General features: G+C 40.2%; 1 protein-coding gene across 1 annotated transcript in view; it reads right to left on the bottom strand.

Moving 5' to 3' along the window:
- Positions 1-1,467: 1,467 nt before the first annotated feature.
- The window catches only part of LOC106607349 (heparan sulfate glucosamine 3-O-sulfotransferase 4), a 90,869-nt gene continuing 76,588 nt past the window's right edge, over positions 1,468-15,748 (bottom strand). The window contains exon 2 of the mRNA XM_014204238.3: positions 1,468-3,825. Within this exon, the coding sequence (XP_014059713.1) occupies positions 3,171-3,825 (655 nt within the window). The 3' untranslated portion in view covers positions 1,468-3,170. The remainder of the gene's footprint in view (positions 3,826-15,748) is intronic.

Raw genomic sequence — 15,748 nt, 5'->3', positions numbered from 1 at the left:
TTGGACAGTTGGCTACTGTGAAGTACTGCGGATGCCACTTGCAAGGAAATTATACATAGTCTCTATTATCTCCTTACAGGTATTGAGTGACAGACATTCATTTGTACATTCGGGGAGCATGATGACAGCGAAACAATAGTGATTGTGATGAGTGGGCGAGGCTCCTCCCGTTGTCTAAGTAGAGCTCCTCTCTCCTCTGTCTCCTCACACCACTGCCGTGCTGAGCCAAAAACACCCCACGACCCCTATAGGGAGAAACATGTGGAGGACAGCTTTGCATGCCTTTCATACAATGGAACTCTCGCAAGGCGTATCAAAGCACTACACTACTCCACCTACTGTGGACTGTACTTTGGTGCACAAAGAGAAGATACTTACATGCTTTGTAAACATTTTTATCTGTTATCATGACATGTTAGGTATCTTTGTCCTTCCATGTGGCATCTCTGAACAATGTGTGAGGGGAATTTGAGGCATACAGATGTTGGATTTAACTTTGATCACCCTGTTGCGTGATAACTTTCTTGAAAGTCAGGACATTTAAAACGTCCCTACAAAAATGTCACTTTTGCAGCATGATTATTATCCTGCTGTAGAAACTGGCTCAAATTAAGATCCTACATCTGTATGTACTACTACATGTACCAAAGTTGTTGTGCCACTTTGTCAAATCCAGTGGTACATCTTTTTATACAATTTTGTTTTACTGAGATACCAAGGAGGTATTTCCTAAAAATATGACTGATATTATGTTTTTCCTCTCAACCCTCTTGTTTAATCTCTTAGTTGTGCAGCCCTAGTTTCTCAAGCACACTGACTCAGCAGAATTTTGTTCCCTTAATAGCATGGACCCTAATTAAAAGGAAAGAACTTCTCCAAGCAATATCTGAAAGTTTGCTACATATTTAGAATCGAAAATGTTTAAATGAGTTGCCAGAAAAAGATTTACTTTTGTGTGCAATATAGTGATTAGCTAGCTGGAATATTTTGTTTGTTTTTATTTGGCAAATGGAAAGTATTATTTTTGCAAGAAATCCCATTTCTCCACCTCTAAGCATATGCATTCAATGCAGTTTCTTCATCAGAGTAAAACAAACACACTATTAAAACAGGCAGCAAAATCCCATTCAAATTTGATGATTTGATGCAACGTACCATTTTCCCCAAAGTAGTCAAACTATAAAAAATGGTATTTATGACCCCGCATCGCTGTTCTAAACTGAACAGAGCGAGTAGTGCTAGAGTGCAGAGAGAATCATGTGAGGAATGAGAGAGTGTGCGCCGGGGACGGAGAGAGACAGAGGTTCACAGGAATACACCAAGGGGATATCTGCACAGAGAAGCCTCAGTGGAAGGTGTGACTGGGAAACTGAGGCTCTAAGGTAAGTGTTCATGCTCAGTGATAGAACGGGTAGTATAGTTCTTACCTTGATTGAATCAATTGCTCTGTGTAACTAGCTGCTGCACCCAGCCTCCCCTGGGTGACAGGGAGGCCGGCAGAGAGTGAACCAATCCAGCCTGTCATGGCCGACCAGAAAACAGGGAAGATTAACAGTGTAAAACATCATAGCTGTGGGCAACCATTGATGTGTAGAAGACGGTATTTATTGACTCATTGACTGTATTGATTGTCTCAATTGATGAGAAGTCCAGAGACAGTAGTAAGACAGCATACAGAAGCACAGCAAGCTATGCAAAAAGGATGATGGTTCTTATTTCATGGAGTGAAACATAAAGTAACATTTATAGAAAAGCAGAAAAGGACTGTAAAACTCTGTTATTATAATCCGTGCCATGTATACAAACCTGGATGAAGATGAGGAGCTAAGTGGGTTGCAATGCGATGATGTACATAATGTTTCCTCAACAGGCAGACATATTCCAGTCAGATACATGATACTGTCAAAACAATATGGGAGATTTACTGGGTAAACCTGTGCATAATAACATTTTGTCTGAAGCAAATCCTCAATTTGACATTGACAATGATGTTCCAGGCTTACTTAATTAACCCATTTATCTCTTAATGACAGAAGACTGCGTGGCACCAGATGTTTGTTAACACCCTTCTGTTGGGTCCTCCTCTGTTGTTCTTCACCTCATCGACTTAACAATAATCGACTTAACAGGAGAACCCCATTGGCTTGCAAATCTCGCTGCAAATTTTGTTTTCGTAGTGGTTCTGTCACATTTATCATATAATAGCTCTATATAAAATAGTTTTTAGAATAGTTTCCCTCCATTTATAATATACTTTGTGCACACCTCAAAATAATGTTACTTCAGATTAGTGGGCATAGGATACTTTGCATGGGTGTGACATTTACAGTAATCCCTTGATGTGTGTGAGAAATACATTTTAGTTGATACACCATATGCCAATTCCAGCCTAAAAAATGATGATATACAAAAACTATTTGATATATATGTACTGTACATTTGTTTAAAACATGTTACCTACGAGTGCAGGTCAACAAAAATATTGACTCTGTGGAAATTAAAGCTATGCTTTGGTAAACTTGGATTGACAAAAATTGATTATCTCCATTTATAATACATACACAGACAACCTCAAATACGACATGAGGGTCACGTCAAAGGATAATTGTACTGTAAGATTCATTTATTTTCTTTTATCTCTACAGAGTGTGGAAATAAATCATCCAGAATACTTCATGGCCTCAGTCATCTGAGTAGTATGACTGTTTTGTACTGTACGCTGGTGGGTGTGGGTGAAAGGGCAACAAACTGCATGAAAAGTAAAGGGAGAAGAAGCAGGCAGAATACACCCTTAGGGCTCAGGAGGTAAGGACACTTAACTTATCGCATGCATGCATCATTATTGTCGACATGATTCATGTATCAGCTCTATGTTTTTAAAACAAAAGGAATAAAATCATCTCCTCTTCACAAATATAAATATAATTTTATGTATAGTATGTACAATAATGTTTTGCCACCATCAACAACATTAGTTTTGAGGGAGAGAATAGAAGCATATCGGTAAACTCTTTTATCCTATGGATACAGACACTGTTTCAAAGACAGCCATAATTGATTGACGTACTCAAGCACTCTCTCAGAGGATGAAGTGGTAGGGACAGACAGTAGATCTGTTATTTAGAAAGGCTGGTGGTGTAGCTGTGGCTGTGACGTGGGGCAACAGTCTGTTAGTTCTGAGAGACCCGAGAGTCACTGCCCTCCTCCAGCTCCCACTCAAAGTTCTGGCCAGTCATTTGGTAGAACATCATGTTAAAGGGTTTGAAGAACTTGTGCAGTCGGCGGATAACGTCCGGGTCAATTTTAGGGTGAGTTCTCCCCTTAGATTTGCCGAGACATCTCGGGGTGCTGCTGTCCTCTGGCTTCTTGAGACAAGGAAATCCCTTCGTTTTGTTGAAGTAAAAGTGTTTATCTGTGACGATCCGCTTGAGTCCCAGAAAGTCCTGTACCTTGCCCATCTCGCCAGCTGGATCAACGATAAGCCTCTCTCCACTGACAAAGTGCATCTGGGCGAGAGGGAAGTACTGCATCCACGTCTCCAAGTGGAGCGCGTAGATCCCTATACGTAGAGCACTCCACGACGCATCTATTAGGCCCAGCGTCCGGTTCTTAAAGGCCAAAACCTCAAAGGTTGGGATCTCAGGTTTTTTGGACAGAGTCTGTGTGTAGTCTGAAATGGCCCTGGTGACAGGGTTGCGGACCACAATAATTAACTTGATGTCCCTGGCCATCGTGTGGATGCGTTTGGGGGCGTGGTTAGTCACAAAGTAGCTAGGTGTCTTCTCCATGGTGATTTGTCCCTCCAGCGTCGAAGGCATCAGGTCTCTGAAAACACAAAGCAGCAGTTACCTCAGCTCTGTTAATACTGAACTCTCTGCACCTACCGCAACACAAATGAGGTACTCAAGGACAGGGTAAAATAACATTTGGTATTTATGGAGCAATAAATTATTTGAAATTACAAGTGAAAATAACTGTTATTATCACTGGATATTATGTAGCGAGGAGAAACATACAGCTTGTTTCATTTGTGGAGTAATATGTGCAAGATAAAAGAAACAGAAGATGTAACGGCAAGTGAGGAAGTATGCTGATTGCCTAATTGGCTCCATCTGTGTTACTCCAGGAGCTGTTTTGGAACTTTAATAATGAGTTCACTGCATATCATTAATACTGCTGGTGCCTGGGGTATTGTTTTGTCATACATTTATTCTGTGTGCTCCACACTGTGTGCCTGCCTTGAGTTTCATTCCCTAGCATTCACTTCCACTTCTGCGTTGTGTGCAACACACTTATTCCTTTTCTTTCTTAAGGTTAGAGGCTGTTCATTGAAGGGAATAGTGATTAATTATACAATTCTTTGTGATCATTTGTAGTAGAACAGAAATGCCCCTGCCTTGAGAGATTTATCTCAGGGATAACGGGAAACCATTTGCCAGTGCCGCAAATATTATGTTCAACTTTGTCTCTGGGACTAAGTTGGGGGATCAATCAATGTGGAAGCAAATGCAATTCATACATACGAAAGAGAGATTAGTTCCTACAATTTCTCTTTTTTCCTCTATGGATAATAAAGCATTATGTTTACCTCAAGCAAATCGATATTAAATGCTTACATTGTTTTCATTGCAATCCTTGTTCTATTTGTTTAGACATGAATCATTACGGTCTAAATTGGCCACATTAAAAGCCGTGAATGGTATAGCCTTTATATACTTACACCAAATAGAAACATGAAATACAATACAAGTTTATGAACACTGTAATAAATGCTACTGATTTGATCATGTTTTACCATCTCCTTGCTACATAAAAGTAATTATATTCTTAGTCATACTATATTTTCTTTGAATTTGTGAAATCTACATCTCATAATTGTTCCGTTCCTTCAAAACAAATGATTCCACTTTCACAGATATAGAGAGTTCAATGTTTTCTCAATTTAGATTGTCATCAGCATAGACTGAAGATGGTACAATATAGCCACATCAATCATTTGCATCCTGGACACATTCTATATGAACTGTTCTCTTTGCAAAGAATCCAATTTACTGGGAGAAACAAATCAAGTGTTATGTACATACATATTGACCCCCCTCACACCACATGCACACACACATGGACACTGGCCCTCAAGTCTCACAAGTGGCCTGGTAATGTCATTTCTGTAACAGTATTGCACTCCTGATGGGTAATTTCCCCCTGGATTCTGTTTGGCTCAAGATACTATAGAGGCTGTGGCTATTTCTTAGGCTGTAATTGGATTTAAAACATACCTACAGATTGCATAGTGACTGGATGGAGTATTAGTTTTCATTACATTCCATCAATGTTCCACACTTCCTCAGTGGGGTAATGAATGGCTAAAGATTTTTTTCTCCCTTCAAGGTCTTCAGCTGATGGCTATTTAAAGTAAAGTCTAAAGCAGGTTAGATGGTAGCGAGGGTGTGCCATCACTGTGTATGAGAACTAAAGCACAGAGAGAGGAAACTCAATAAAACACACCACAATGAAACGCCTTGAAACAACCTATGTACTGCACATCCTATACAGAACCATAAGGTTCATTGCTCTACCATTGCTCTACAACATTCGCAGAGTACGACCCTGCCTCACACAGGAAGCGGCGCAGGTCCTAATCCAGGCACTTGTCATCTCCCGTCTGGATTACTGCAACTCGCTGTTGGCTGGGCTCCCTGCCTGTGCCATTAAACCCCTACAACTCATCCAGAACGCCGCAGCCCGTCTGGTGTTCAACCTTCCCAAGTTCTCTCACGTCACCCCGCTCCTCCGCTCTCTCCACTGGCTTCCAGTTGAAGCTCGCATCCGCTACAAGACCATGGTGATTGCCTACGGAGCTGTGAAGGGAACGGCACCTCCATACCTTCAGGCTCTGATCAGGCCCTACACCCAAACAAGGGCACTGCGTTCATCCACCACTGGCCTGCTGGCCCCCCTACCTCTGAGGAAGCACAGTTCCCGCTCAGCCCAGTCAAAACTGTTCGCTGCTCTGGCACCCCAATGGTGGAACAAGCTCCCTCACGACGCCAGGACAGCGGAGTCAATCACCACCTTCCGGAGACACCTGAAACCCCACCTCTTTAAGGAATACCTAGGATAGGATAAAGTAATCCTTCTAACCCCCCCCCCCCCCTAAAAGATTTAGATGCACTATTGTAAAGTGGTTGTTCCACTGGATATCATAAGGTGAATGCACCATTTTGTAAGTCGCTCTGGATAAGAGCGTCTGCTAAATGACTTAAATGTAAATGTAAATGTAAATAAGGACAAAATAGCATGTCTCAACAGTAATGTGTCATGCCTCTTTGACGCAAACATCCCATTGACAGGACAGATAAATGATTCTCAAGGTGACCTCTTCTATATACGTCAGCCACATAATAAGCTATTGTCCTTATCAGGCTTCATTCCAAAAAAGATGGAGGTTGAACAAGCGCGCGATACCTTCATCTCTGATTGAGGTCGAACTCATTTTGACTGAGAATGAATCAGTCATGGATCGTGTACATCGAAAATGTCAGTGGAACAGGGAGGCGGAACAAGAAATCCCAATGCTGATAAACAAGCACATTTTCCTGCATGCGCCAGGCAGATGACTCCTCTGGCCTTGCACTCTGGCGGAACTGAAGTAAACAACAGCAAAGAGTTAACTCTCATTTCTCTACGCATCAGCTGTTGAGCTCAATGTGGGTCATTCAGGTGGGTAAGTAAATAAAACACAGAACGCTAAAGAGGCCCGGCGAACCATCTGCTGTTTACTCAGTCAGACCACATAACACATCTCTTAACATTTACCTCTTGTACCATAACGGCAGACCCTCTAATTTATACACTAAGGGCTGGATTCAATCCCTATCGCTGATGTTCAGCGATATAACGCGCTTGAAATGTAAATGTAATATCTGATTGAGCCGACATATGCAGCGTTTATCGTGAATGCAGTCTCCGCTAACGCGGGAACATTGTCTTTGCATGACAAAAGGGCTACAACGCGGAACTTCGGCAATACGGATTGAATCCAGTCCTATCTAACATAAGTGTAAGGACTTCACGCTTCCTGAAAGACAGTGAGTCACTCACGTCCTGCTCCTGAAGCATATGGGGATGCAGTGGTTATATGACAGAGTACATTACATGGTGGTCATGCTTGTATCAACTTAGACAGGAGAAACAACTGTGTGACTACTATATATTATGACAAGAAAGCTACAGTTCTCAATATGAGAGGGTAGAAAAGGTCATTTCAATAAGTACTTTGAAAGTATGCTGTTCTGAAGTAGTACATTGTAAACAGGAAAAAGGTTTTTTTTTAAATGCATTTTCATTCGCTGCTTTGAAGTTAAAAGCAATTGAATTGCTTCTCTTCGTGATTTCTAATATACAGAGGAAAAAAGAGGATGACAGCACTGATCATTTCTGTCAGGTGTTTCAAACTCATGCAAATGGAATGTCCTTTGAATCCTCCAATCAATGGATAGCTACAGATGTTGGCCCAGACTCAGACAAACCCCTATTGTAATATAGTTGCTTCACCAGGTTGGGTGCCACTATCTGTGCACTGTGAACTAGGTATAGGTTCACTCCACCGACCATCACAGCTTTAAACGCTTTCACATAGGGACAAAATGAATGCTAAATTCACACGTCTGGAGGAGTTACAAAAGATTCAGGAAATGCATATTTCCTTTCAATACGCAGACTACCAACAGTGCCATTTCATGACCATCTCTTAAACGCCTACTGAGGAAGTATTCTGCTACACTCACTATGAGTGGGCTCTGGAACATGCCCATGCATTTTCCTCAATGAATATGTTTCATTACGCCCTGTCAAAACCATTAAAGAAGAAAATGTTGAGGCATGACGAGTTGGGGAAAATATTCATTTGCATCCCAGACACTAATAAGGCCAAGCTGTTTCTTGGAGCATAGAAAACATTGCTGCTGAGAGGCTTGGTCATTTCTAATAAAAGACTGGCACAGTAATAAAAGCTTTTCCAATCTCTCATTTGGCTTCATCGTGGCACTGGTACTGAATCAAACTCACAAAGCCATGTCATGTCAATGGCATTTGTACAATCCTTGAGCAATCCACACACAGTGGGTCCTATCCAGTGAGAAAACAACATTAGTTTTTTTGTCATGAGGAATACTGTAAATGGACTCATTCTTTATTTGTTAGTGGATGAAGGCATTATTTTGAGAAGAAAAGCAGTGTATGTTGCAAAACACTTGTAGCAGCTGTGTGCTGGCACACTTCCATCTCCCAGCTTTGCAATTTTACTTGGTATGTGTAATGAGCACAACATTGGTGTACAATTTGCCCGTGCGAAAAGAGGGAGAGGTGAGTTTAATTAAAACATAACACAGCCTCCCCGCTGTAAATAAGCCCATTATACTGTAGATGAACTGTGTGCTTCAATGGAACAGTTAAGGAGAGAACTGACAGCTGGTCCTGATTAAAACCTTTTCCCGCTCTCTTCTTGAGATCCCCTGAAGACCATTCCACTTCCAACAGTGGGGGAGCCAGGCACTTTCTCTACCCACAACAGCAGAATGCTGCGCTGAGATCTGAAGCAATGTTCACATTCTCTTTGGACATAGAACATCATGAAATAAAACAAAGGCGAGGAAAAAAAACTTTATGGACCCTTGGAACATCATAATAAACTGCATGATTAGGCCATTATTATTATACATTGGCCAGTAAATTAGCCTATTTTTCACAAGATTAAAGCCAGAGGGGGAGAATAGGAGCAATCGCATTTCAAGGATTCTAAAGATATTATCGTCAGCTTTCAAGTTCATTTTCTGTGTCACTCTTTTAAGTTCAGTGGCTTAGATCAGAACCGAAACTGTACTCTGCAGATCCATCCCTAATAAAAATTTTTTTCAAACATTACTGTTTTTATCAGCACTCAAATACACAGATCTACAATACTAGGAACATGCCACTCATTTGAATATATATGTTGTTACTTCTAAATGTTCCTCGCTTGTGTTTGTTTATGTGCATTTGGATGAACTGATGAGAGTGCTTCAGGCTACACACATACAATTTGCTCACAATAGCCCTCTATATTATACGATTGGTGTTGCAATTACAACAACAAGCAGATGTGATGGCCTGTATTCTGCTTCAGAGCACCACAGTGAATAGACAAGTACAAATTATCAGTCACCCTCATTGTCTCTCAATGTCATTTATTTACCTTACCCAAACACAGTCAAGAATATATTGGAATAAAATAAAAGCCCAAACAGTAATTGCTGGTCACACCTGAGTATGTCAGAAGCAAAGAGTAAAATGTGTATCCAGGGCATTTTCGCAGATCTGGTTCAGTTATGCAGAACCAATTAACAATATGACAGATTGAACTTGATAGATTTCCTATCCTGCATGGTAAAAACCGCTAGGAACACTCATCTGGCCACTTAGGAGATTCGGCTGCAGCTGATCATGGATGGAAGAAACGCCACACATCTCTCTCATACTAAGGCCTTTGCATGAGTGACGAGTGAAGGGCATCTATTAGTGCGTGGATAAGCATGTGGGCATAAAATATAGAAAACCACTTCACATCAGAGAAAGCCCCATATGGCTCACACCATTGTCCGAACAAAGTGACATAAAACCATCCATGGATAACGTTCAATATGGGTTACCCATATTGTAAGACATTGTCATCAAGCCAGAGTGCTGTTAGACAGTACAGCGCACACTGTCATTGTACTATACATGGTTCACTACAGGAAGTTTTAAGTTGAATTCTTGATCCAGGAATCATGGAATCAAAAAAACAAAGAAACTAAAATATATGTTTGACTTAATAACTCAAATGGCTTTAGATTCTGAATTTGACATTTTAGTCATTTTACAGTTCGTGCATTAATCTTAAAATGGGACTAGGGCTGTAGCGGTCATGAAATTTTGTCAGCCGGGTGATCGTCAAGGTAATAACTGCCGGTCTCACGGTAATTGACCGTAATTAACATAAACACATTTAGCATCTCCTGGCTTCCACGCATAGCCTTCAAGCCACTGATGCAGACCTTTGGAACATCTACATTTTAACAAGTCTAATAAATCCATGTAATATAGCCTACACCATCATAGTACATCCATTATTTATTTTAGACAGGTCTAAAGAATCATGATATGAAGAAAATGTAGTATATTTCAGAAGAACAGAATAGTATACTCTGCGTTGTCCTTATGTTAGGCCCTGATCTGGCTATGCCATATGGCTGTGGGCTACACTAGTTCATTTAGCAGACAAGATTTGCTTAGAATTCCGTGGCATTATTTTCTGTTATTTTATAGTATGAAGAATACAATTGAACATAGCTGAATAAAATAGAAAGGACATGTGGCTATTCTGTGTTGAGCGGTTAACAAAGAAACAGGTACTCCTATATGCTTAATTTAGAGTTATTTAGTTGTGATACAAATGTTGGGCTATATGTTTTGATTTTTAATACATTCTAAGGCTGCATGATGTGACTCTAATGATGATTTTTAAAAAGTTGCATGAAAGGCATGAGCTCCACTTTGTTTTCTTGCACAGGCTGTACACACTTCATCAGTCTCTTGTTCACAATTTAACAAGCACTTGATAATGCCTTGAATTTCCCGGCTGAATCCCCTTTGTGTGGCCATACTCCCCCTAAAAAAAATCCATGCCTTTTGGGGCCAGTGGCCGTTGTGCCCCTGGGCTGAATATAATAATTATAATTCCCTTCTCCCCGTTGCGTTCTGAACCACCTCTCACTCACATGGCACTCAGTCACGTGATCAGGTCTTTCTCAAAGGCTACAAGTGAAGACAGACACATTCGGGGACACAACTGCGCGCGTCCTCATCCAATTCCGAGACACATATTGAAGATATTGGAAGAACTGTCCACATTTACTTTTCATCAGCCAACAAGATAAGTAGGCCTAGCGAACAGCAAAATGACAATCTACTATCTCCCTTAGCACAAAAGTTGACCTATTCTATTCTGTGCGAGAAATGAATATTCAAAAACATAGTCCGGAACAGTTGTGCGATGCGATAGATCCCAAATTAATACAACCACTAGCATCAAAAAACCTGTTTTAAGCAATGAGCCTGACGCAACAGATGAGAACGTTTAGCTTAAAATGTTGATAAACTAGTAGGCTATCACATTATAAGCGCAGCAATGTGCACACGGTAGTAATAAGCGCAAACGTTCCATTAGCAGGAAAACACGATTCTTAAAAGTGACCACAAATGCGATTATTCATGTTATGCTTTTATTATAAATGTGCATTTTTATGGTGAAAATGATCTTCCCCAAATTTGAAACTCACGAGCTGCATAGGTATGCCAGTTAGGCTCTACACCCGCTGTAAAGCGAATGAATGTGTTTCATTTTAAGAAGTTATTTGGCCACTTTGTTGTGATACAAACCTTATCAAAACATATAGGCCTATGGGATAGGCTACATGAGGTGTGCGACTATGATTTGAAAAAGTTGCAAAAAAAATAATGCGTTGTTTGCCTTTAGCTGGGCATCATTCACACGTGACAATATATAATTTACAAGTGATAGGCTAATATTGTCACCCATCACACTATTCTTGATTTAATCTTGTCTTTACATATACTAAATAATATGTGTGAGAAATTTGTTTTGATTTAGAATGGACCATTATCATGCACCTGTCTCGAAACAGCGATAGTGGGGAAAAAATACATGTAATCTATGCACTTAAATAGCGAATGAGGACGCTTTTCCCTTGGTTCATTTTCCTGCCAGCCAGGTAGGCTATACTCCTGTTTTAAAGAGAAGCAATGTGCTTAATATTAGGAAGGTTGAGAAATAAATATAGTAGGCAACATGAGCTCATGTGCTCTCATGAAGTGTTTGATTCGATTTTCGATTACATTGATGTCAGAGTGATTAGAGGGACAATAGAATACGGAGTACCAGGCAGTCGGCACGTTTGGTAGGACACTAATTACCATCAGCAGCATCAGAGCTTGGAGAAGCCTAATTACCGTGACTAAATGCTCACATGGAATTTGACTGCCCATCACGACTCGTGACCGCCGGTGTGTCGGTACTGAGGTCACTGTAACAGCCCTAGATGGGACAACCACATATCTCAGTCATAGTAAATATTTTTTTCATCAATAAAGTATCCATCAGCAAAGTCAGTGCTAATAGTAAAAAGTCAAGTGTGAGTATTAGCTCCCGAAAAGCAAAGACTGAATGTCTTTAAGATTGTAGAATATAACAATATTTGATTTATAGATTTTTATTTAACCTTTATTTAACTAGGCAAGTCAGTTAAGAACAAATTCTTATTTACAATGATGCCTAACCCGGGTGACACTGAGCCAATTGTGCGCTGCCCTGTGGGACTCCTAATTACGGCTGGTTGTGATACAGCCTAGAATTGTACCAGGGTCTGTAGTGATGCCTCTAGCACTTAGATGCAGTGCCTTAAACCACTGCGCCACTCGGGAGCCCCTAATAGCTTGTGCAATTCTCTCAGCTTATGCCAAACCCATGATATCCCCCACTACTCCATGGAAACCGCTATTGGCTTGAGTCAGCAATCCTAGCCAGAACTATATTTGTCCACAGCACTGCTTTGTCCAAACTAGAATTTGGAGTTGGCCAAGACTCAACTCACGCTCTATGACTGTCAATTTGTTAGTGTAATATGATCGATGTGATATATCCTCTCGCCCACAAACTTAATATGAAACACTTGTTTACTGTTCATAGTGTATGGATTTAATATAAATAATGCTGATGATATCCCTGACAGCATCTGCTCCAAGTTGCAGATAATTCTATAGTTATACGTTTTGGAATTGTCATCATCTTCATCATCATCATCATCCTTAATCATCGGCCTTAATCATCAGCCTCCAATATAGTGTACTGTTTTTCTTCCTTCCTTTTGTATTGTGGTGGGTGTTGATGAGTGCTTACAATATAGAGCTTGCGTTGCTTTGAATAAACCCACCAATGAATCTCCATTAAATGTATTTCTGACTTGTCAATTGTTCCCCCAGTCTTCAAATGAGCTCATGATTCAATGTACTTTCTTCATCTGTGAGAAAAGAACTGGCCTGCAGGAACATTCAGACATCTACCTTGTTGCTGAGGCATTATTTTGACGTTGAAGTTGTGAAATCAGGACACGTCAAGTTAGAGAAGCTACTGTAGATTCCTTTCATTCGTGATCAATTTAATTGGGGGTCAGAATTTCACCTATTTTTTTGTCAGTTTAACCTGGTTTACCCCTAATCTGACTGAAATTGTACAATCACACTCCAATCATGATATTGAACCTCCAGTTTGCCTCTGGTCTCTTTCTGTTGTCGGTTTATTGATTAACCCCAGGATATGGAGTCATTAATGGAATCACGCACATTGGATAATTCACAATACTCTTCCCTTTTTGGTGTCTGGGTGAAATCACACAGAGGTTTGTAGACAGAAAAAGGTCACGTAGAGTTAATGCCTGTGCAAAGAATGTGGAGATAATTCACTCACCTATCAATCTGCTCCATTAAACCAGCATGATCAGTTCAATAGAGCTCTGAATGACGCTTGAAATACTGAAATCAAATCAAATGAGCATTATGAAAAGCGTTTAAGTCATAGCTCTCTCTTTACTCTATTATAGCATGTCATAAAAAAAATTGAAATCCCTGAGTTTTGTATACATCATTTCTAAGTGTGGTAGACTATAGCCTTCCCTTCAGAATGTTGAGCTCTTTTCTGCAACTATTTATAAAGTTACTCAGCAAAGGGCTGCCAGCAAGCCTTTAAACATGCAGTAGTAGGTGGTAACTTAGAATGAAAGCTATTTGCTGCAATCTGAAGATGTCAGTATGTGTCCACATTCATTACGGAATCTGAATAATATTTCGAAATCCTATGCCACTCACAGAAGCTCTTCATATGCAGGAGGCTCTTCAAAAATATATGTTTGACTAAATTAAATATATGAATGGAAGGTATTTGTTTCTTAAGCAGTCCTGAGAGGAAGAGGAGTGAACGTTGGTCAGAAGATAATGAGTTTTTATAATGCATTTCTGTTGCACTGTCAAAACGTCAGCACTGTTCAGTAGCTAAATCGCAATGTCTGCGCTTTACCTGCCCACCTATTTAAGTAGATTCTTCCTACATTATTTGTATTAAGAAAGTTACTTAGACATCTGTATGCACAGCTTAGTTTCCCTGTCACAAAAAGAGCACACCAGGTCTGGGTTTAAGGGGAAAAGCAACATGATTACACCCTGGTGTTTATTCCAGAACATCTGGCTACAAGGAAATAGGCTGCTAAGAATGTTCTAATCATGTACAGAAGGCCTAAGCCGCTCCATTAAGGACTAAGCTGACCTATCAGTGGAACCTTTGCTAATCCAAAGTGTGCTCTAGCTGGCACAGATTGCTCAATTCAACCAGTGAGCTGAAAATACTCTGAAATGGTGGACCAGGTTTGTGAACGGCTATAGCCATTTATGCAAATACTTATCCTTTCGATTATCTCTGTACACAAAGGCCAGTCTTTTTTTCTTTTGATATATAAATGTTCATTTTATGGCATATACAGTCATTTTCAGAATTATTGGCACCCTTTTAAAGATGAGCAAAAAGACTGCAATAAATAATACAAATACTAAGCTATATTGTATGCTAAAAAAAATGAAAATGATTTTATACTAATACAATTGCTCAGATAAAAAATATTTTGTTTAAAAGCAATATTTTTTTCTATATAAATTATTGGCACCCCTGTTTTCAATACCTCACCTTGCGAGGATAACGGCACTGAGCCTTTTCCTAAAATGTTTTATGAGATTGGAGAACACATTGGGAGGGATCTTAGATCATCCCTCCTTGATATCCTTCGTATGTGCTTATGGACTGCTCTCTTCAATTCAAACTCCAGGTTTTCAAATCGGTTTCAAGTCCGGAGACTGAGATGGCCATTGCAAAATAGGCTTGGGCGGTATACTGTACCATATACCGGGGTACTTGGAAAAAGCCACGGGATGTTTTTTCAATACCGTCAAAACTATTTGACATTTGAATATTTGTAGCTACTTTTTAAGTTAACACGTGCAGTCAACTTGTGCAATACATTAGGAGATAAAACAGATTGTGTAGTTCCCCAGAACAGTTGAGCTAGTCGCGTGTTTCTTTGTAAATAGAACAGCTGGAGAAAGCAGGAGCTAGTGAGTCCATAGCGTTCTATACAGTATCTATCGGTGAGTCTCTGTTGTGCTGCACATGAGTTCATGAAGTTACACTTGTATGCAATTCACTACTACATGTTTGCCATAAGCTATCTTATAAAGGCTTTCTGCCGTGAGAAGTTTAGGTGAATTATCTGTACAGCTGCCATTTTTTCCCCTGTGCTTTTTTTCTCCTCCGTTCTTCTCCCCTCTGCTCCGTGTACACATGATGCTCTTCCTTCAGAAACAGCATGTTTTGTTCATTTGCACAATCTCTCGAACACCTTCGCTTGTAAATGTCGACACTCATCGAAAATGACATCTGGTAGCGCCTAGCTATGCTTGTAAACTTTATGAACTGGATTCACCTGTCTTTGCAATTAGTTTATGTTCGCTTTCACACGTTAGCATTTAGCTAACAGCATCTATGTGGTTTCGCTATTACTTGTGCTGATTTTGTTAGCATTGTGGTTAATAGTAGACCCCCAATGGGCTT

Source organism: Salmo salar, chromosome 06 (genome assembly GCF_965601325.2).
Source record: "Salmo salar chromosome 06, fSalSal1, whole genome shotgun sequence".
Classification (NCBI taxonomy): domain Eukaryota; kingdom Metazoa; phylum Chordata; class Actinopteri; order Salmoniformes; family Salmonidae; genus Salmo; species Salmo salar.
Note: the sequence above shows the minus strand (reverse complement) of the source record. Positions and strands in the feature narration are given on the sequence as shown.